The sequence below is a fragment of the Homarus americanus genome, unplaced genomic scaffold (assembly GCF_018991925.1).
Source record: "Homarus americanus isolate GMGI-L3 unplaced genomic scaffold, GMGI_Hamer_2.0 scaffold7585, whole genome shotgun sequence".
Lineage (NCBI taxonomy): Eukaryota > Metazoa > Arthropoda > Malacostraca > Decapoda > Nephropidae > Homarus > Homarus americanus.
The window spans coordinates 372,071-395,396 of record NW_024732384.1 but is presented as its reverse complement, the minus strand read 5'-3'; the positions used below and the strand labels follow the sequence as shown (position 1 = coordinate 395,396).

Sequence of the window (23,326 nt, the reverse complement as noted above, 5' to 3'; positions counted from 1 at the left end):
CCCGAAAAGTCGATAATCTACTTTCCCGAAAAGTAGAAAATCTATCTACTTTTCGGGAAAGTAGATAACCAACTTTCCCGGAAAGTAGATATTTCCCATTTTGTATGATACAAATTTCCCGTTTTCTATGATAATCTACTTCGCAAAATTAGGTAATATTTCCCCCAAAATTCGAAAATCTACTTCCCCGAAAAGTCGATAATCTACTTTCCCGAAAAGTAGAAAATCTATCTACTTTTCGGAAAAGTAGATAACCAACTTTCCCGGAAAGTAGATATTTCCCATTTTTTATGATACAAATTTCCCGTTTTCTATGATAATCTACGTCGCAAAATTACGTAATATTTCCCCCCAAATTCGTAAATCTACTTCCCCGAAAAGTCCATAATCTACTTTCCCGAAAAGTAGAAAAGCTATCTACTTTTCGGGAAAGTAGATAACCAACTTTCCCGGAAAGTAGATATTTCCCATTTTTTATGATACAAATTTCCCGTTTTCTATGATAATCTACTTCGCAAAATTAGGTAATATTTCCCCCAAAATTCGAAAATCTACTTCCCCGAAAAGTCGATAATCTACTTTCCCGAAAAGTAGAAAATCTATCTACTTTTCGGGAAAGTAGATAACCAACTTTCCCGGAAAGTAGATATTTCCCATTTTTTATGATACAAATTTCCCGTTTTCTATGATAATCTACTTCGCAAAATTAGGTAATATTTCCCCCAAAATTCGAAAATCTACTTCCCCGAAAAGTCGATAATCTACTTTCCCGAAAAGTAGAAAATTTATCTACTTTTCGGGAAAGTAGATAACCAACTTTCCCGGAAAGTAGATATTTCCCATTTTCTATGATACAAATTTCCCGTTTTCTATGATAATCTACTTCGCAAAATTAGGTAATATTTCACCAAAACTCGAAAATCTACTTCCCCGAAAAGTCGATAATCTACTTTCCCGAAAAGTAGAAAATCTATCTACTTTTCGGGAAAGTAGATAACCAACTTTCCCGGAAAGTAGATATTTCCCATTTTTTATGATAGAAATTTCCAGTTTTCTATGATAATCTACTTCGCAAAATTAGTTAATATTTCCCAAAAATTCGATAATCTACTTCCCCGAAAAGTCGACATTCTACTTTCCCGAAAGGTAGAAAATCTATCTACTTTTCGGGAAAGTAGACAACCAACTTTCCCGGAAAGTAGATATTTCCCATTTTTTATGATACAAATTTCCCGTTTTCTATGATAATCTACTTCGCAAAATTAGGTAATATTTCACCAAAACTCGAAAATCTACTTCCCCGAAAAGTCGATAATCTACTTTCCCGAAAAGTAGAAAATTTATCTACTTTTCGGGAAAGTAGATTACCAACTTTCCCGGAAAGTAGATATTTCCCATTTTCTATGATACAAATTTCCCGTTTTCTATGATAATCTACTTCGCAAAATTAGGTAATATTTCTCCAAAATTCGAAAATCTACTTCCCCGAAAAGTCGATAATCTACTTTCCCGAAAAGTAGAAAATTTATCTACTTTTCGGGAAAGTAGATAACCAACTTTCCCGGAAAGTAGATATTTCCCATTTTCTATGATACAAATTTCCCGTTTTCTATGATAATCTACTTCGCAAAATTAGGTAATATTTCACCAAAACTCGAAAATCTACTTCCCCGAAAAGTCGATAATCTACTTTCCCGAAAAGTAGAAAATCTATCTACTTTTCGGGAAAGTAGATAACCAACTTTCCCGGAAAGTAGATATTTCCCATTTTCTATGATACAAATTTCCCGTTTTCTATGATAATCTACTTCGCAAAATTAGGTAATATTTCACCAAAATTCGAAAATCTACTTCCCCGAAAAGTCGATAATCTACTTTCCGAAAAGTAGAAATTATCTACTTTTCGGAAAGTAGATAAATCAACTTTCCCGGAAAGTAGATATTTCCTATTTTCTATGATACAAATTTCCTGCTTTATGATAATCTACTTGCAAAATTAGGAATATTTCTCCGTAATTCAGTAAATCTACTTCGAAAGTCGATAATCATCGAGAATGATTTTTCGAAAGTAGATAACCAACTTTCCCGGAAAGTAGATATTTCCCATTTTTTATGATACAAATTTCCCGTTTTCTATGACAATCTACTTCGCAAAATTAGGTAATATTTCCCTCAAAATTCGAAAATCTACTTCCCCGAAAAGTCAATAATCTACTTTCCCGAAAAGTAGAAAATCTATCTACTTTTCGGGAAAGTAGATAACCAACTTTCCCGGAAAGTAGATATTTCCGATTTTTTATGATACAAATTTCCCGTTTTCTATGATAATCTACTTCGCAAAATTAGGTAATATTTCCCCAAAATCGAAATCTACTCCCCAAAAAGTCGATAATCTACTTTCCGAAAAGTAGAAAATCTACTCTACTTTTCGGGAAAGTAGATAACCAACTTTCGGAAAGTAGATATTTCCCATTTTCTATGATAAAATTTCCGTTTTCTATGATAATCTACTTCGCAAAATTAGTTAATATTTCTCCAAAATTCAAATCTACTTCCCCGAAAAGTCGATAATCTACTTTCCCGAAAAGTAGAAAATCTATCTACTTTTCGGGAAAGTAGATAACCAACTTTCCCGGAAAGTAGATATTTCCCATTTTTTATGATACAAATTTCCCGTTTTCTATGATAATCTACTTCGCAAAATTAGGTAATATTTCTCCAAAATTCGAAAATCTACTTCCCCGAAAAGTCGATAATCTACTTTCCCGAAAAGTAGAAATCTATCTACTTTTCGGGAAAGTAGATAACCAACTTTCCCGGAAAGTAGATATTTCCCATTTTTTATGATACAAATTTCCCGTTTTCTATGATAATCTACTTCGCAAAATTAGGTAATATTTCTCCAAAATTCGAAAATCTACTTCCCCGAAAAGTCGATAATCTACTTTCCCGAAAAGTAGAAAATCTGTCTACTTTTCGGGAAAGTAGATAACCAACTTTCCCGGAAAGTAGATATTTCCCATTTTCTATGACACAAATTTCCCGTTTTCTATGAAAATCTACTTAGCAAAACTAGGTAATATTTCACAAAAATTCCACCCTGGTCCAACTTGGCACACCTGGCCCACCCTTGCCCACTTGACCCACCTGACCCTTGGTGTTCTCAGATATACCCCGGTGACCTCAGATAACCCCTGGTCACCTTAGACAGTCCCTGGTGACCTCAGACTATCCAAAGTGACCTGAGACAGCCCCTGGTGCCTCTGACAACCCCTGGTGACCTCAGACGACAACCCCTGGTTATCTAAGACAACCCTTAGTGATCTCGGACAACCATTTGGTGACCTCAGACATTTTCTGGTGATCTCAGACAACCCTGACTGTCTCACACAACCCCTGGTGATCTCAGACACTGTATCAAAAAAATTGTAAATTAAAAGTTTTAATTTAAATATATAAATATAAGATGAAGCATAAATAAATATACAAATATGAATAAATATAAAGTGCTTATGAAGAAACTTTTATTTAATAACTACCCATGTAATACAAAGTCGTTCTTTGTGTCCCACCCTTCATAGATGGCGCGCCAATTGGAGGCCACGAAGAAAATAATAGGTGTAAGGAGAGTTCAATATCCTTCCTGTATTTTCCTTGTTTTTATCTGTGTACATGTTCCTCTATAACTGCCAATGAGAACAACTTTCGTATCGAATTTGTGTGGATTCCGTCCCATGTTGGAATCAGGTATCATGACCATGCTGATAGACTGGCCAATGAGGCATGTAAGAAAGAAAATGTTGACCGCGACCTTGGTCTGTCCAATGCCGTAATTAAAAACATTCAAGTCAGAATCATGAACTCTGATCTAGAAGAAGTGAGAAATGCAGAGAGACCTGTGTAGTGGAATTCTCCCCTACAAACGCTGTTTGTCGCTGCCTAGCCGACCCCACCAATTCCCCAGTGTATGCCTCGTGGTCTAGGTCAACCAGCGCCGCCATACACCACGGAGCGGGGGTCAACTACTAAGCCACGCCAACCCCCGCTATTTAAGACCTGACCTCGTGGTGACCTGCCTCTCTCTACCTACAGCCGCAGCCAGCAACACCTCCTCCTCCTCCGCCTGCCTGGCGGTCCTCTCTCCCGCTGGCGAGCATGGCGACCCACAAGCTGTCCTTTTCTGAGCACCCTCACCAACCAGCTCTCTCTACATCACGCTTGTAACCATGCTGCCTTCCCAGCACCAAGCTGCATTGTACATCCAATACAACTTGTATATAGAGAGCACATTGTGAGTTTCCTTTCTCCAACCCATCCTGAGTGTGAACCAAACAATCTCATACCCCACACCTGACAGTTGTAGCATTAGTAAATATGACAAATTTTGTAACAAGAGGTACCGGTATGGCCAGCATAAGGACAGAACCAGACAATGTGATGTAGTCGTGGCCAGAATTAGGCTAGGATACAGACACATCTGGCAAGTTAGTAACGCTGTACCCATACCGGAACACTCAGCATGTAAACTTTGTGATAAACCTTTAAAGCATACACTTGAACACTATATTATTGAATGTGACACTGTCAAAGACTTCAGGCCACCTGACTTACTGTATCCTGAACTATGCAATTACTTCATTGAATCAGGTGTGCTTGAGGACATTCTTGCTGTTTATCCCAAATTTGCTAGCCCACACTGATTAGTCTTCAATTAGAATATGACTCCAATGTATGTGATCCACTGTCCTATATATGCTGCTGGTGAATGTGATGTATTTCCTTCTTTGTGTACGAACCTCTGTCCTGTGTGGCAGTGAACAGTGACATTATCCATATGAATCTGACCTATATACATTTATAGTTGTTAATGAATATGATGTATTTCTTTGTGAATGAACCTCTGTCCTGCGTGACAGTGAGAAGTGATACCGCCCTCAGTGTCAAGACCTGACTGAATTACTCACAATAGGCAAACTCTACTACAAGCTTTGTTAATAAATTTGTTAAACTAAACTAAAAAACTCTATCCTATATATTTATGTAATTATCTATATTTTTCTATATATTTATCTATATACCTTTTTATTTCAATACCTGTTATTTTTATATCCAATCTATATAAGACGACACAGGACAGTAAGCGACCGGACGGGAGGAGCCAAAACAAACATGATGTTCAGTGGAGCTGGAGAAGACGTAGATAATACTGCACACGAGGGAAATATTATGCCGGCTTTTACGTTAGTTGAGAATGGTACTGAAGACAAGTATTATAAAAAGTATAACGCTATCTTAAGGAGGTGTAGCAGTATACAAAAGGTACGTGGTGGTGGACGACTACTGTACTGATCACTTGTAATTTATTAACATTTTTCTGTTTAATATTCATCACATAAGACAAATGTTTCTGATAATACTTCACCAAACTGAGTCATGGGAAGGATTAACTTTAGGAAAACTTTCTGTAGATTAAAATTTTTGGGGGTAATGGTACATTTTTACAAGTGGATTACCAACACCCTAAAAACATCAAACTAACCTAACCTAACCTCATAATGTAATGTAACCTAACCTGTTGTGTTAGGTTCATTGGTTGTCTACTAGTAAAAAAATATTGGGGTAATTTGTGAGGAATTCATGACCACCAGAAGGAACTGTTTGAATTCGTTAATTTTTCCCACATGTTCTTATTATTTTAGTAAGTATTTTGGGTATTATTATCGTTTTGGTCATTCAACTAATTTTAGTAGGTTAGGATAGGTTACATTTGAGAAGCAGTACTGTGACCTATTTTTACTGGTTAGGTTAGCTAACGAGCCGTTCAGTGGTAAAGAGGATAAAAGTAAATGTGAAGTAGGTTAGGTTAGGTTCCAAATAGGTGGATGACCAAAGCGATAATTTTAACGTATTTTAAAAGAGGCAACAACTTTTTTTAATTATAAGTACTGTATATTTGTTTTTAAATTTGCTAGTTTTTCTCGATCTACGGTCATAAATCACCTGTAGTGGGTAGAGCATGAAGGATAAAGGAAATTGCAGGGTAAAATACTAGAGTGGATGCAATATGTCTTGACACGGCCTTGGTCCATCCATTACTAATGGGTGAGAGACCTACACCGCCTCAGGGCAATTGCCAGAAGCCTCCACAAAGATTCATAGCAGCTACAAAACATGGGAAATTTAAATTGGGCCCATGACAATATGCAAGTATCATCACTTTATGAATAGGCTAGGTTCCTTGAAACCATTCTTTAAGTGAATATTCGTTTATTGAATAACATGACATATGGGAAAAATATAGTTTGGTTCCCAGTCCCCCCCCACCCTCCCCCCAAAAAAGCAATATTATACCTAAAAAAAATAAATTGGTTCACACAAAACTATAACTACTGTAAATTAGTACCTAACTACTGTAAATGAGTGACCATATTTGTTATACAAATAGCTTTTGTATAGTGAGAAAGATGTGTAAGAATAAAATATTCAGAGAGTGAACATTCATATAGCAAGGGATACCTGGAGTGCAGAAGTTGTGGGATATATCCAGAACAGTGTGACCCCCCCCCCCCGGTCCCACAATTGTTGCAAGATGCCAACCAGGGATTAACAACCTAACCTAACCAAACTAACCAGGCCTAACATAACCTACCTACCCAAACCTGTACTGTATAAAGCAGCAGCCACTCAAAAAGTAGTGTACTGGTATAAACTAGTGGTTTAGGTGTGAAAGATTCATTATATATTACTGTACTGTGCCTGCAATAGTACCTTTACCTGCATCTATACCAGGAAAATAATCCAACAAAGGAAATTTTTACCTTACAGAATTTGATATATTGTACTACTGTATATATATATATATATTTTATTTCTTGTGGCCTTTCATTTTGTGTTGTTCAATTCTTTTGTTTTCTGCAGGAAAATGAAATGTTGGTGAATCGAGTGTATCAAGTGAAGAAGATCGTCCGGCGACTCAGGAAGGAAAGAAAGTAAGACATCCTTGCCGTATAAAATACCTGTACCTGTATTCCGAATTTCAATTTTTAGGTAAGGATTTGTCAATACCCCTGTTCCAAGAGAAAATAAGTTTGTCCCCCCCCCCCCTAAATCCATCAAGTTTAATGCATTGACTTTTTTTTTTCAGTGTTTTTTAAAAGACCAAGAACAAAACAATCTAAACTCTTTGATATAATTTTATTAATTAGCTGTCTAATATTGTATTACTTTACTTCCTCAGGTTCTTGATGGAGGAACTTGATAAGCGGGGTGACAACTATAGGAGTTTGCCCTTAACTATTGCCATTGAAGAAGAGGAGAAATCTTTTGCATTACCTCAGGTAGAAGGTTAAAATAGCACCAGGAGTTACCTAATTAGTGCTATTTAAATAATGCATCTTTAGTACTGTACAGTATATTATAAGCTATCAAAATTACTCGGCTTTATTCAGGCTAGGTATTTACTGTACTGTATAACCTTGACTGTAACAGTTGTCCTTCCTGACATGGGTAACCACCTCAACCTAGCCCATCCCTACCTAAACTAAACCTGACCACCTGAACTGTCAGTTTGACCTCCCGCAATTGCTGTTCAGGAGTCATAGGTTTTTGTTTTTTTTTCACGTATTTCTATATAAATAAACTGTATCAGTCAAGGTAATTTTCACCCAAATGAAACAAATTTTGTCGTCTAAATGAAGTAATTTTTCGTGAACAAATAAAAGTTTTTTCGACCCAATGAAATGCGCCTGATCACCAACCCTAATTACCACTCCCCCTTATACATGTAATCTGGTGTCAATGGCAGTAATACTTGTCATGTAAGGTCATAACTGCTGTCACCTCACGTCTACAGCCTCTCAGCTTGGTGGCGCCTCTGACATGTGGACAACTTGACTGACTAGAGGCAGAGGTTGGTGGCTTAATGTAGAGATAAATTACCTGCGCCTGACATTGGTCACTAATGCTGGTACACTGATGACCAGCAGGAAGGTGGGGCCAAGCAGCACCTCACAAATATATGTCCAAGTACTGTATTTTCCAGTTAAAATATTAGCTTCTCCGCCGGGCATGTGGATATGAAAAATCAGTTGCCCAGCCCCAAATCAGCTCATGGCCGGACTGACAGGCACCACTAATCTGTGAAGCCTGTGTTATAGATATGTTGTATACCTGTATTCCTTACTTTTATCATGTTCAAGGCAATCTTAAAATATGTAACTTAAAACATACTGTACTAATGTTTTTACAGTATCTTGATTTACAGTATATGTTTTGTGGGATGTGTCTACAATTTTATATACTGTACACTGCAGTACCTGTATGTTCCAGATTATGTTAAATGTAAGTTGATGGGATGGGATATGAATAATGTTTTTCATTGTTTTATTTTCACTATGTTGTGTATACTTTATTGAGTTGATCACCATTACAGACATCCAGCCTTCCTGCACTGGGACGACCAAGAAGCACCAGTTCTTCCTCTAGTGTCAAGCGTCAGGTCAGTATCAAAATAGATGTCAGAACAAAGTTAGTACTGTGTATTGATAACTTTCCCTTTGTCATTACCCTCACATATATAACTTTTTTGAACTGCCATTGTTTGTGCTGACAGGATTGCAACAATAGGACAGTCACACACTCAACTATACTTAAGCTTAATTTAATATAGTTGATAAATTAGGGAATATAATGATATAAAGTAGTCCATGATTCACTATTATGCAGTTTGGAAAAACATGATTTTAAAATAGATTTACAGCACTGGAGAGCTCCTCTCAGCTCCCCAACCAGTTGCCCCTCTTGCCCTACTCTAGCTATGGCACTGAGTTTTACTATTGCTGTGTGTAAAGTTATGATACTGTTTTAAAGCCAAAAAATGTTAGGTTGTAAAATGGGGGTCTATGGGAAAACTTGTTTTACTTAGTACATATTTGGATGGCATCTACTAAGCCAAGTCGGGTTGGAAGCTGTAACTGTTAGTGTATATACATTCATTTGACCATCATTATAGTTACAGGTAAAGCGTGAAAAACCAGAACGTGATCCGACAGCCCCAAAGCGCCCCAGCAATGCCTTCCTTCAGTTCTGTCAAGAGCAGCGAGACACCACTACAGCCCAATACCTTCAGCAGACAGGACGGCCTCTTGACAAAAAACATTTGACTAAGCTTTTAGCTGCACGCTGGAGTTCCCTTTCCGAAGATGATAAAAAGGTAAGAAATTCTTTATCAAATATTAGTTGTCCTCACAGAGATGTTAGTCATACAATTTGTCTTGAAGTAGTGTCTGGATCTACTTAGCTTGTGAGTAAAATTGTGAAATAAAATAGAGGTGAACCCCGATAACTGATGTCCTGTTGACTGCCAATTCGCATAACCGATGATTACATATACCCGGTAGGGGAATTATCCCGCAAGTTTCGTTGATACCCCAGAGATGCGACGATCGGCTGAGCTGGTGTGGCGCATATATATATATATATATATATATATATATATATATATATATATATATTACCAGTAAATGTGAGGAATAAAGAAATCTAATACAAGTGCAGATAAATATAACAAAGAAAAAATATTGCATTACCATTTGGTAATACGTAGTTTCGTGATACACGGGACACGAGACAAAAAACAGCTGAGAACCCCTGCTTCACTCCTCCCTCTCCCACTCTGTAATAACTCCCGGGCAGGTAAGAAATGGTTTTACCTTCTAATATTTATTATTATTATTATTTATTTATTTTTATTTTTTTTTTTTTTGCACATTCTGTATGAAATATTGTGTGGACATGTAACAGAAAAAAAAAGTATGTCCACCCGAAACTAAGAGTTGAAAATAATCGCTCTTGAAGGGTCTCAGGGATGGAACCTATTTTCCCTATAAGGTATTAAGATTAATTTACGATCAATCACCTTATGATGTCTTTTCATTGTACTGTACTTAGAACAGTTAAGTGATCTGTTTGATAATATGAACAGTATGATGTTTTGGTTTTGAATCTTGGGTTTGTTCTAGTGTTTGAAAAGTTCACAAATGGACAAAATAAGTGTCTTATAATTAAACAGTGTGTAAGAGGCATTATATGGGTGCTTCACCAGGGCAATATGAGAATATATAATTATGTGAAATATAAAATACTGTACTTTGCTATATGTAGTTTTATACACACAAGCAAAAGAAGCACAGTACTGTACATGGAAAAATGGGAATATTACATAATGTATTTAGAAATAATCCGGTAGTTTCTTCTTTTTTACACACACACTCACACACCTTTCATTCAGAATTATGCAGTTCCTTCCAAGAGACCAACTGTATTTCCTTTTAAGTTCTTTTTCATTGTATTGAAACATTGCTTTATTTAGCTAGCAAATCATATCCCACATTTCCTTACCATCCCCGCTACAATGTTTGTGTTATTTGTTTCCATTTATTTTCATGCATCAAGGAGTGAATGCAGGTTAGTACAGGTAAAACTGCTGTCCAATCACATTGTCTATCATGATGCAAAGTCTCTGTTTACTGATTTCCTCTTGGAGCATTGAAGTTGAACTTCAAGCCTTAACTTTTAGCCTGTAATTGGTCAAATTAGTAGATCTATGTACGTGAGTGGCCTTCTCTGAGCTGTCTGTTACACAGATCGACTAGTTTTACTTTTTTAAATTCCTGAGAAGTCTGAAATGGCTCAGAAGGATTCATATGTACAGGAAAGCCTCCAATAACGACGGTTCAACTAACGACGATTCATATTTAAGACCCTGGTTAATTTAGGACCCAATTCAATTTACACCATTATTTTCTTCGTACAGTATTTTCGACGAAAATATTATAAAAAATCAAGTAAAATTACATTTTCATATAAATACTGCAATAACTAAATCCCGATATTTATTATACAAATAAAAAAAAACACGCTTTACGCACGGAGGCTGCTGGTCTTGTGAGGGTGATGCCAGCATCACTAGTATAAACAGTCGCAGCTGGCGGGCCCTTTGTTTTCACGCATCTGAACAGGAAAATGAGAAAAACAATCTCAAGTTTCTTACAGCATTTTTTGTGTCCCTATTCAACATGAGCAAGAGAGCAAGATATGATAGTGCTGGTTCAAAACCTAGAGGAAAGTGTATGAGCTTAGCCGAGAAACTTGATGTGTTAAAACGATATGAAAAAGGTGAGAGGTCTGTGGATATTATATGGAGCAAGCAATGAACATAATATTATTTTCTGTAGTGGATCCATTTACAGAATGAAGCATTAAAATTAACAGGGACGTGAAAAACACATAAGACCTCTACATAAAGATGTATAATGAGAAAAGAAAGCAGCTGTGAAAGGTTCTTTCGACAGCTTTATTATTCACAGGCCTAAACCACCAACTTCAGCTACACCACCAAATTCAGCATCATAAGCAGCTTCAGCAACAACTTCAGGTTCAGTAACAGTTTCAATAACAGCTATGATATCTTTATGGAAAGCTTCAGCTTCAGCCAGAGTTGAACCTGATTGACGAAAGCATCTGAGTAAAAACTCGCACAATATTCATTGGCTGTCCTAATGTTTTAGACTTTACCACCATTTGTGAGTAGAATTTTTGTTTTATATTAGTAAGTATTATTTAAAACATACATGAACAGTAATAAGTGTTGCATACATAGTCTTATGTAGAGAAATGATGATGTTTTCACATATTATACAGGTACGCACTACATACAATGGCGTTCACAATCTACAGTATTTTGTTTTTCTTTACCATTAATGGTTAGCTACTTCTGTTGTTTCATTTATTAACATTAAATAACATTACTTAATACATACATATTCATTTTTTTTACATTAATTTTACTACAGCAACAACCAGGGCCTTATTTCTTCAGTTTCTTATGTAGAAGTAAAACCATCATCATACCTCATGGGTGTTGTAAACATGAACGAAAACAATGCCGTCTCGTCTCCTCTTGTGTGTTTTAATATTCTACATATTATTAATGAATTGCATTGTTCATTTTGCATATACTGTATATAAACATTAATTCAATCAAATACATATTCAGCAATAAACAATAATGAATCTTTTGTACATATTCTTAATAAGATAAAAGACGCGGTTACCTTGAGGGCACAAGTGTATGTTGCCATTCCACTATCACTCTTTTTTTTTTCTTTAGCATCAGTGGTTACTTTTACTGTACATTAAATAACATTAATTAAAACATATTTTTTTTTACATTAATTTTACTACAGCAACAACCAGGGTCTTATTTTCTTCAGTTTCAGATGAATAACTGACATTATGGGTGTAAACACTGACAACAACAATGGCATCCCATCTCCTCTTGTGTGATCTTGTTATTATTGATTTATATTGTACAAGGTGCATCCATAAACATTATTTCAAGAATATAGTTTGCATTTTTCATTAATTGTATTGTTTTAGGGGAAAAGAGGGTAAAAAGCCACACAAAAGTTATGGAAATGTCACACTGGGGAATGCATCTCCATATTATTGCTTTATTTTAATGGTAATTAATGATTCATGATACGATGATTCACCTTACACTGCAATATTTGAGGACAGATTACCGTCGTTATTCGAGGCTTTACTGTATGTAGAATATGACAAATGACAACATCTCAAGACACATCAGCCTGTTTAAGCAACCTCTGTCCCCCTCCAAAATGCCCTTCTGAGTCAGATGATGCTGTTAGGTAAGGTGTGATAGGGAGACAGAGAGTAAAGCAAGACGGCCATTAGGGGAACAGCAGGACTTTGTTTACTGACCCATCCACCACTACACCCAGCTGCTCTCTCCTCACCACCTCTCAAATTTGTTGCCTTCAGCACATGTTAAGATATATGCCCAGAGACCTTGTTATATATACAAGAACACAATGTTAAAGTGTACAAAGACACTAGGTATTGCTGCAGCGAGTGTGATTGTTCTACTGTGCTTGATGCCCGGCTTTGAGCGATATCATACCATCATAAACTACTAAACAGAAAAAAGAAACATTGTAAATATGTAAATACTTATATAATTATTGTAGAAGCAAGAAACTTTGGTGAAAAACAAAGATATTCATATTTGCAAGGTCGTGTGTGTGTGTCAGTATTGAGACTTGTTGTTGCCAGTTCATAATGTAAACAATGGTAGTGTGAAGCAATAAACTTGTATCTGATACACTTATTACTGTTATGAATAAAGCAGACATATATAAGTGATAAAAGTGATTTAAGTCCAGTAGAAAACATGACCCGATGTGACAACACAGTAAGTTACATCACACTCTACACCTCCTGACCCGGGAGCTTCAAGATGGCGAGTACAGCCGAAATTAATGCTATCAGGTTTTATGCACCAAACTACATCTTTTAAGGGGAACAAAATTTAGCCGGGGGAAGGGGGGGGGGTGAAATTTAACTTTCCATAACCCGACCAAGTACAGGTTAATTAAATGGTAAAGTTAGTCTATCACTGAGAAAATGTATATAAAGGCGAGTTAAAACCTGGACAAATAAATACCTGTACGCATACCATAGTCATTATCGACGTGTGCCTTGCCGAGAGAGTAGAGGTAGCAGTGTAGTATTTATTTATATCAGGATTGGATTAGTAGTTTTAACAGGTCTAAAAAGCAGGATTACTTGATTTATAACCTTTGTATATAATTTGCATACAGCAGTTCCTGAGATGTTACCATAAGTGTAAGAATTCATAAAAGGTCGAACCTTTGTATTAGTGTGTTTTATTGCATTTGTTATTTGGTGCTCTGGACAAAATGATGTATAATTGTCACCTAGTGTTGTGTCTCCACTTGTGTATTCTGCCGTGATTGGTCGATGCAAAGGTATTTTCGTCTGAAGACAACCGTCCCAGAATTCCAGCGACGAGCGAAGGCGAGTCTGGCAGGACGGTGTTCCTCTGTCAGTCGTTCTCTCTTGGCGGGAATCTTGTGGTGGATACCTGCCTCATGAAGCCGCCTCCGGACAGTTCTAGCACTCACGTCCAGCCTCAGATCTTCGCAAATTGCAACAGCATTAATGAAAGGGTTGTCCTCAGCTGCTCTCAAGATCCTTGTATCGTCTTCAGGAGTAGTCACTCATGGCTGGGGATGTCTCAAAATCAAAAAGAAAATGCTGATTAAAAGCCACTAATTTTTTATACCAAGTAAATATATTTGACTGCCTGTGTAATCACTAATAACATGTCAGTCTGATCAGTCAAGGTCGTTCAGGTTGCCACTCTCCTCCCATCTTCTAATCCATTTGATTACAGTTGCGGCTGATATTCCAAGCTTACAGGATATGACTCGGATAGAATCCAGCTTCTCGTAGGCCCACAATGCAACTTCTCAAAGCTAACTGGGTGTCACGACGGTTCATCTCGAAGTCTGAAGAGCTTTCTATTGAATTCTATGATTTCTAGGGTCGCGACATTACCTCGGAGGAGTTTTGATTGGCTGTTGACACTTGTTACATGGTCAACAAGCAAATTATCATTGTTTTTGTTATTTTGTATTGTATTCCATTCAGGGGCAGATGCATTTATGTCTTTAAGCACTTGTTTTTTTTTATGTCATATGTCATTATTAATTTCATTACTTGTGAAAATAAAGGATAAGGTGTGTGTGTGTGTGTGTGTGCGCGTGCGTGTGCGTGTGTGCGTGCGTGTGCGCGTGTGTGTGTGTGTGTGTGTTACAGATGGCCCAATGCCACAAGGTAACTTCCTAACATTATAAAGGATAGCATTACACACCTACACATCATTGGCAACTACTTGTCAATATCTTTTGTAGCACCATGCCACTCGAATCACCGTATTAATATGATAAGTGTAAAGAGATCATTTTGGTTTACCCGGTGCGAGGCTAGGTCAAAACATGACTTACAACAGCATGTTGTTTCATTATACACTATTAAGGCTTTCATGAAATATAATGTGCATATAAGAGCAGTGGAATCACCAAAAAATGTGTATCAGCTTAAAGTTATATGTCGGATTTGGAAAATAATTATAACTAAGAAATTGGTCGACATTAATCATTGACTGGCACTTGTTTTCCCATACTGTCCTTCCAATAATTGGTGCAGGAAGGTTAATATCGCGTGTCTCTCTTGCCTCGAATTTTAGATTAAAAATTAACATTTATAGTGCCAAAAACAAAACAGTCTAATACTACTGGAAAAAAATTATTCCTAAATTAAATAATCCCTTCTACTTCCATTACTTTGTAATATATAAAATAAAATATAATTATATTATGCAACACGCAACTCAAGAACTCCCCCCATCTTTCCCCCTCCCCAAACCCTTCCATCCCCACCCACACACACACTGTTACCAGATCGTCAGATGATTCTACCTCTCTGGTCATCTGGCTGGGTGTTCAATGTGGAATAGTGCGCGACTGTACATCTATCCTTGATATTCTCTGATTTGGGATAACACGGTACCCTCAATCGTGACCCAATATTTCGTTATCACGGAGTGATTTGTGTTAACTTTTACATTTGTCCTTTATATATAGTACTAGTACAGTTCGTTAAAAAAAGTAATAATTTTTTATAAAATATGTTACCGTATTTTACAGCATATAAGACGTACTCTCTAGCAATGCTCCTCCCCTCCCCCACAATCTGTACTGTATTGTCTTTAATGGGTCTAATCAGATTTGATACAGGCCAGTTTGCTTTTATTTTTTCATTATATTTTCAATGATCAGCCTCTTATGGTGTATGTTTCATCAGTAATAATATAAAATAGTGTTAAATAATAGAAAAAAATACGATATATAATTTGTAATTTGACTTTAAAATTAAAGGACAAGCTGAATGAGAAGGTAATCTCTTCCCTGACCACCTCCCTCTGTAAAGGAGGGGTGGGACTATTTGTTGCCACGTTCCCTTTTGTTTTTATTCTCATATGATCAGACTCTTATTGTGTATGTTTCATCGGTAATAATATTAAATAGAAAAAATACAATATATAATTTGTAATTTTACTTTAAAATAATGGAGACTGATATGGACTACAGCAGGTGTTCCCTATTACCATCACCATTGTTTGAATTATTTTACCCAAAATTTTACCATTTTTCTGTGGCTGAATGTGTGTTGAAATTATAGCTAACCAATCACAGTACAGCATAATGGGCGAGTCTATTTGCTTATCACGGCACTTTTTTGGTCCCTAACCCCCATGAGGATAGATGTACAGTACTGGGAAAAGTTCCAAGAGTCTAAACTACACATCTCGCACAGACAGACACTATCCCACATCCCCGGAATGTTTCTGGGTGCAGGGAATGTTTTCTGAGTCTAAACTACACATCTCATCTCGGATGGACAAACACTCCCATTACATTTAGTCCGTAAACACGAGAAAATATTTACAGCTAGTGAAAAGTGTATGAACTTATATTCACAGCATCTGTTGTGTGTGTGTTAGAGAGATGAATTTGATACCATAATGACCCTGAATAAATTCTCTACAACATTATTTCGATAAAAAAATCCTAAAACAAAATAATACAGTGGTCCCTCGGTTAACGAGCACAATCCGTTCCAGCAGGTTGCTCATTAACCGAAAAACTCGTTAGCCGAAACCATTGTTTCAATGGGTTTTTGGGTAATTGGTTCCAGCTCACCGAAAATTGCCTAAATTCAACAAAAAAGGTAGAAAAGTACACTTACTTTGGTGTAATTTAAGATTATTTTCTTTAAATCAACACTGCACTGCATTATATATTGTCAATATGTAAAATAAATTTCAAAATGACCAATAATTTGCTTGGAAACACAGAAAAAAAGCATTTAGTTGAAGAGAGTCTCAAGCAAGATGTTACCTCCACTGAAAACAGAGAGAGACTAATGCCTGTCTGGTGTGTTAACAGGCTGGATGGCACGCCAGAAACTAGTTTCTTTACCTTCAATATGTTCAATAATTGTTAAAATGACTAAAAAAGTTAATATTAAAGTTTTAAAATTATTGAATAGTATAAACTTCTTGATATTTACTAAAATAGTAAGGAATTTAAGCCCTAAAACCGATTACTGTATTGGCAGACTAATACTACAGCTGGTGGACTGCCAAATGCAAGCGATAACATGTTGAAGTCGGCTCGTAAAAAACTCGTTAATCGAGGAATTGCTCGTTAACCGAAGTTAAGAATCTTATGGAAGGTAAATCGTTAACCGAAATCTCGTTAACCGAGGGATCACTGTATAATGATATAATGATGGGTACCCAATTCTTTTAAGAAAAAAAAATTGTTTATATCGGTCTATAAAATCAGTTCTAATTACGTTAATTATTATTATTTTTTTTTTAAATAATACTGAATGGTTTATATAAAAGTTTGGTCAAATAAATATATGCAACATATAAAAAACAAAAAACTATATGATACAGGCATGTGAGGCCTGATTGGAGCAGTCACACAGCCAAGATTGTGATTGTGGAATTTTCCACCTTGTACAGTACTAGGAAAGTTTTCCTGATACACTAGAGCTGTATCAATACTGTATACAGTATGCAAACATCTCTGTACATGTACAATATATTGTAAACAAACAAAATAATGTATACTACTACTACTGTACTGTATATTCTGTACTCACCAGCAGATGCTGTCGTCTTGAACCTACAGTGGGCTAACACTGTCCATTCTGCTGAATGTAATGCATAACTGCAATCACTTTTTACATCTAACACTTGCAATGGAGCTGTGGTAGGGGATAAGTGGGTCTCATGTTACTGACCTGATGCAGTGTCAGGTTACACAATGTGTATACACTCTTCTCTCATTTGCTGTGGAGGTGAGGCGGGGGATTAGTGGGTCTTTATTGACCTGACCTGAAGATATCTTTAATAAAGACGTTCCACTGTTTCCCTGTTCCTGTACACTTGCTACAGAAAGTATCTCCAAGTTGGGGTCTGATGGATGTCAAAATAAGCAATACAACTCCTGTTGTCTTGGTAGGGTTGTCAAAATCCTTTGTCCGTTGTGTCATTCAAGCCAAAAAATTTGCAGATACTTTTTATAGCGAGTGTGTAATCAAAGACGAAAGTAGTGTCGTGGTTTTGTCCGAAGATTAAATATAACTCGTGAAACATGAGAGCCCCCTACCAAAAGAGGGAGTGCACCAAAAGTTTAGCCTTTCGTTATTTTTTTCACCAAATTTCACGACACGTCTTGAATTGTACATGGTACTTTCACACTTACTAAATGTACAGTACAGTTTACTTAACTGTAATAAATTTTTACTTAACTGTATGATTGTCTTGGTACTGTACAGCAATGTATTGTACAATACACATTGTGTACAAAAACATCATCTAGAGAGGGAACAATCTTTTACAGTAGCGGCAGAATATGAACTAAGGATCCAAACAGGTACCGTAGGCCGCCCATGCGCTTGGCATGTGGCGTCGCGTTGGAGTATGATTCAATCTCTTGGTATAGTAATATCTCCATTAGCGGAACTCTTCAGTTCCCGGAATTGAAATCGACTCAGAATTTTTCCGGAAAAATTCTCTCAATTCCAGGTTCTGTGAACAAGTTTCCTAGGTTGAAAATCAGGCACATTTTCTGAGAAAATTCCATAATGGCTCTCCAATTTTTTTTGCTCCAGGTGGTCCCTGTTCACCTAGCAGTAAGTAGGTACCTGTTGTAAATCGAAAGGTTGTGAATTCGTATTCAGGGAAAGTTGTTGGAGCTTCTAAACTGACACAATCCGAGGAGTGGTGATTCGAGGATCACACACCCAACACAGGGAGCAAATTCCGAGGTTGAAAATCATGTGTGTTTTCTAGAAATTTCCGAGGAAACTTTCCAATTCCTTTTTCCTGGTCTGGGAGCAAATTTTCCCCAACGCTTCCCTTCCTGCACACAAAGAAATGTTTATTCCCTTTGTTTTTGACCTTGAGTTATTTCTTTTACATTTTTTTTATTTTTTTTGTGCACTATGTAAGTAGGATTATATGTGCATGAAACTGAGAAAAAAAAGTAAATGAAATAACCACAACCATAATCCTCAGCTTATCCTGCTTATCTGGCATACAAAGAAATATTTATTCCCCTCCTGCATTTGACCATTTTTTATCTACCCGAAATTATGAGCTGAAAAATAACCATAATACAACTCTTACCACAGCCTGGTAAGGGGAACACTGGGGGGAGGATGTGGCTGACTTCTGGGGAGCACAGGATTTTAATTTATGCATTGACCCAAATTCATAGTATAGTCTGGATTTACGCGTAAAACAAGAAACGCGTAAACGAAATAACAACATATGGGATTAATTGAAATAGAGACTGGGCCGACTCCCAAACTCCACTTTTTCCGACAATACGTACCTTGTAGTAAAAATAATATCATAATTTTATGATGGTATTGACACACACATATCATCTAAATAAAAAACTACAAATCTAAAGGTGTTTAACACTTACGTTAGTAGAAGAGATGGGTCGGCACACGTTGATGGCGGCTGGTTCCGAGGCAGAGGGCAGATTAGTGGCCCTCCAGTGAATCACTATCACCACTCACAGAGGTTTGCAGGGCCTCCCTGACAAACCCCTCAAAGTCCATATCCTCACTGTAACTATCACTGACTTGGGCTGGCTGTGGTTGTGGTGGGTTGCGGGCGAGACTAGCATTGATGTTGTCGTGATACATCTGGATATACGACTCCATAATTTTTGACAGAAGGTTATTTGACACTTCATACCGATGCTTGACTGTGTCTTTGTCAAGGATGAGCTTAATTTTCTCCCCCAACTCGATGACTTCCTTCACATAACCATGGCTTGGTCCAGGTTCAAGGTTTTTCTGGGATGGTGGGGGTCCAGCGGAAGCCATTGCAAGGGAAATAGCGGGCACGAGAGAACTGTATACGCGGAGACTGAGAACAATGAGACTGGCCCAGCTAGGTCAGCGACTTCTTCCCTCTGGTGGCAGGGCACGTCATGTTACATTAGATCAATCACAGCTAGCGGCGGAGGGAATGTGTGGGTGGTAAGGATGCTTGGCCCAATCACAGTCTGATACGTCATATGATGTCAGTCATAACCTAATGCGCACCCTGCCCCCACAAATGATGGAATGAACCACAACTTAAAATTTTCATTCTGGCAAGGTGCCGTGTAAATGACCAAACGCGTAAACGAAATCCGCGTAAATGCAGACTATACTGGTGGGGGAATGCGAAAAAGCTGTGGCAATTTAGGATATTTGTACAAGCATAAGCGAATTTTCGTATCTAGAATGTTCATATAGCGAGGGTTACCTTTGTAGGTCCTCTTCGATATGCTGATTAAGGATCTGGGAACAAAAAGATGGTATTTGGGTAATTACTTGTAGGTAAGTAGTAGATAAATCCATTGCATGACTGCAACATATATTGATGTACAGTAACATGTATTGATGTTAAAGCCAATTTTAATTTTCTAATTGTTTTTCTTCTTTCCCAGGTTTATAGTATAGAAAAGTCCGAGCCGGCTAAAGAGCGATATTCAGAAGAAAGGAAATTATACGACAATAGGAAAGTTGAGTAGTTAAAACAGTGGGTGATGCATCATGTGATATTGTATAAATGTAAATACAAGGTTAGTAAATGGTTTTAATATATTTCTTTGGTGAATATTTATTTCCTATTTACATTCATCTACAAACACAGCATCGTCTACACATTTTACATCAAATGGAAGTTGAGCTGAAATGTATAATATGTAATGAACTGAACCATATATTTACATTTTATCATTTAACATATAAGATGTATATAACATGCGTAAATTGTAACATATCAGCAACATTTAGAGGTCACAGTAGAAAAACAATCAGGTTCTTGTAGCATTGGATAAATTTATCCATTAAGTACCAATGTCTTAAAAATGTAAAAATATATTGCACTCTTGACCAGCTCAAATACCAACATCATGCGAGATTTAAAAGGAATAATAATAAAAAAAAAAGGTTGGGAACATCACTAAATAACAAGAACCTTGAACAAATTAAATGCATTACCAGTAAATAGAGAGATTTAGCAAGTAACCTTGAGGTATAATATACCTTGTACAAGATAATTGTACAGAAATAAAAATAAATATAAAACAAGCATATAAAATGGACATCTATTGTATTTGCAACTGATGCATAAGCAAAGAAGAAAAAAAATCACATGACATCTTGAGATTTGTGCCTTTCAAGTTACCTCTACTTTTTCTCCAACTTCTTATGTATTTAATTTTATGAAAAGAATTACAGTATTTAAGATAAGAAATTTTTATGACTTACACCGATTTGTTTAAGTGATCAGATGGATGACCCAGGGAAGTGTTACTGATGACAGGAACACTCTTCTGTGGCTCCACGTACCATCCACACACATTAGAAAAACTACACAATGGACTGTTTCTATCTTATATTAATCTGCTGGACAGGTAATTGCCGATTCTCAACTGATAAGTAGCAAGCACAAACTTGTGTGTACAATGCTGAGAGAGCTGTGTTCAAATTAAAATATAAAACATGACTAAAGGAACACTTTAAAAGCACACCACAGCTTTATGTATAAAATTAACTTAGGAATGATTGAAGAAAAGTGAGCAAATGGGTCATGGCGAGTGATTACTCAACAGTAATGAAAGAACACAAGTAATAGATGATCGATATATGACAAATTCATAATATACAACAGCAGACTTCACTGGCTGAGGATGATAATTGCCTTTGGCTTGAAAGAAAGGAAGCAAGGGAAGCACAGTATTACTGTCAAAAGGTAAACTAGCATTTACCAATGACAAACTCAAGGTTTCCTTTAAATGTCATGACATCTAAAGGGATATACATGGAAGAATATGTACTTTCTGGAATTAACATATTTTAAGTGACTTGGGATTACACCTGCTGATGGGGTAAGATATCAATTCCTAGGACTGCTTATAAGCATTTTCCTCATTGGATTATTGGAAGCTGAGTTACACTGTACTATACAGTTATCCCAGAAATTGATGGATTGTAGTTACTCAAGGTAATACTGGGGGTATAAAGAGAGCGAGATCAAGGGAGGTGTCATACTGGAGTCTGATTTCGTGGAGACATGGGAGTGTGGCGTCCTTGATAAAACTGAAGGAGTCTCTCAACTGTGATGGCCACACGGACTGTTCCCCTTTCTTCCAGAATATCATGAGCAGTGCAGGTGTATTCCTGTTGATAAAAAGATGTGAAAATAACATTTGATGTGGTAAAATTCAGGTGATATTATTTCTTAGTTGTTAAAAACTAACTAAAAAACAATTTTTAGTATTTCAGTTACAATATTTCAAAATTAAAAAAAAAAATATGTGAATTCTTGATAACTTGAGAAATATCTAATCTACCAAATACTAACAGATATACGTCTGGGTCTGTCAAAAATAAAACCCGAGAAGAATTCATTGACTATATGATACTTACTCTTTTTGGAGGAAAAAAGACATGTATTATGTTAAATTACACAAACAATACATATATTGTTTTATTATTGTTGTCACACAGTCCTATATATATTTAAACAAAACTGGTCAAAGTTTTTTAATCCTCTATAAGATACAAGGTTAAAATGTATGGTTCTCTTCAAGCTACATTAGACCAGATCTTACAAGATGTCTAAGTACTTGGAAGGTATAAATCAGAATATGATTCTCTGTAAGTGACAAAAGGACCTGTGGTTGTACATGTGAGTATAAACCAATCACTTGTATATGATGATGACAAGATATTGCAGATGTCTCTTTGAAACAAACCATCAAAGGTACAATTAGGTGTATCTATTGGAAAATCTTACTTAATTTAGCAGTACTCTATTACATATAGTAGTGTTAATGCACAAATGCATCTGGCTAATACATTACTTGTTCTCCATAAAAGAAGAGTTGTTTTTTTCAGCACTTCTGTTTCACCTCAAAATTCAGATGAAGCATCTGTATTATATAGAGACTACTTCATTTTATTATACTGTTTAGCTAAAATATATGTTAAGTTTATGGCATATTGTTACATAAACTAATTGAGCCAATAGTGACTAGTCTTATGGGGATAGTGCTTTAAAGGCAATTAAAGCATAAGCTAAATAATTAGCAGCCTTTAAGTGACAATGTTATAGTACACAGTTACATATGAGACTACAAAAATACAGCAAGATAAAAAATCAACTTTCCTAATAGCTTTAATGATAAATTATTACTTGGCCATATAAAATAACACAAACTACAGATTCCACTGACACTTGAGAATGGAGTCTGACTTAAGTACACTTAGATTCACAAATGATCCAAAA

General features: G+C 36.4%; 2 protein-coding genes across 3 annotated transcripts in view; one reads left to right on the top strand and one right to left on the bottom strand.

Moving 5' to 3' along the window:
* The first annotated feature begins 5,135 nt into the window (after positions 1-5,135).
* Positions 5,136-20,634, top strand: LOC121868473 (non-histone protein 10-like). Of its 2 annotated transcripts, XM_042369136.1 has the most exons (7): positions 5,136-5,319; positions 6,919-6,989; positions 7,238-7,337; positions 8,432-8,497; positions 9,011-9,211; positions 10,453-10,464; positions 20,478-20,634. In XM_042369136.1, the coding sequence occupies exons 1-6, from the start codon at positions 5,170-5,172 to the stop codon at positions 10,456-10,458; spliced, it is 594 nt and encodes a 197-aa protein (XP_042225070.1). In that variant the 5' UTR covers positions 5,136-5,169; the 3' UTR covers positions 10,459-10,464; positions 20,478-20,634. The 2 variants fall into 2 exon arrangements, with proteins under 2 accessions (XP_042225070.1, XP_042225069.1); XM_042369135.1 differs by lacking the exon at positions 10,453-10,464.
* The window catches only part of LOC121868481 (leucine-rich repeat and calponin homology domain-containing protein-like), a 143,170-nt gene continuing 140,474 nt past the window's right edge, over positions 20,631-23,326 (bottom strand). Inside the window, 1 exon segment of the mRNA XM_042369147.1 lies at positions 20,631-22,215. Coding sequence (XP_042225081.1) covers positions 22,081-22,215 — 135 coding nt within the window. The 3' untranslated portion in view covers positions 20,631-22,080.

What these genes read in the sequence shown, in the direction of transcription:
- LOC121868473 (XM_042369135.1), top strand. Translation starts at nt 5,170, where the DNA reads ATGATGTTCAGTGGAGCTGGAGAAGACGTAGATAATACTGCACACGAG. An exon ending in CGACTCAGGAAGGAAAGAAA is followed by an intron (nt 6,990 to 7,237) that starts GTAAGACATCCT and finishes TTACTTCCTCAG; the next exon opens with GTTCTTGATGGAGGAACTTG. An exon ending in TTTCCGAAGATGATAAAAAG is followed by an intron (nt 9,212 to 20,477) that starts GTAAGAAATTCT and finishes CTTCTTTCCCAG; the next exon opens with GTTTATAGTATAGAAAAGTC.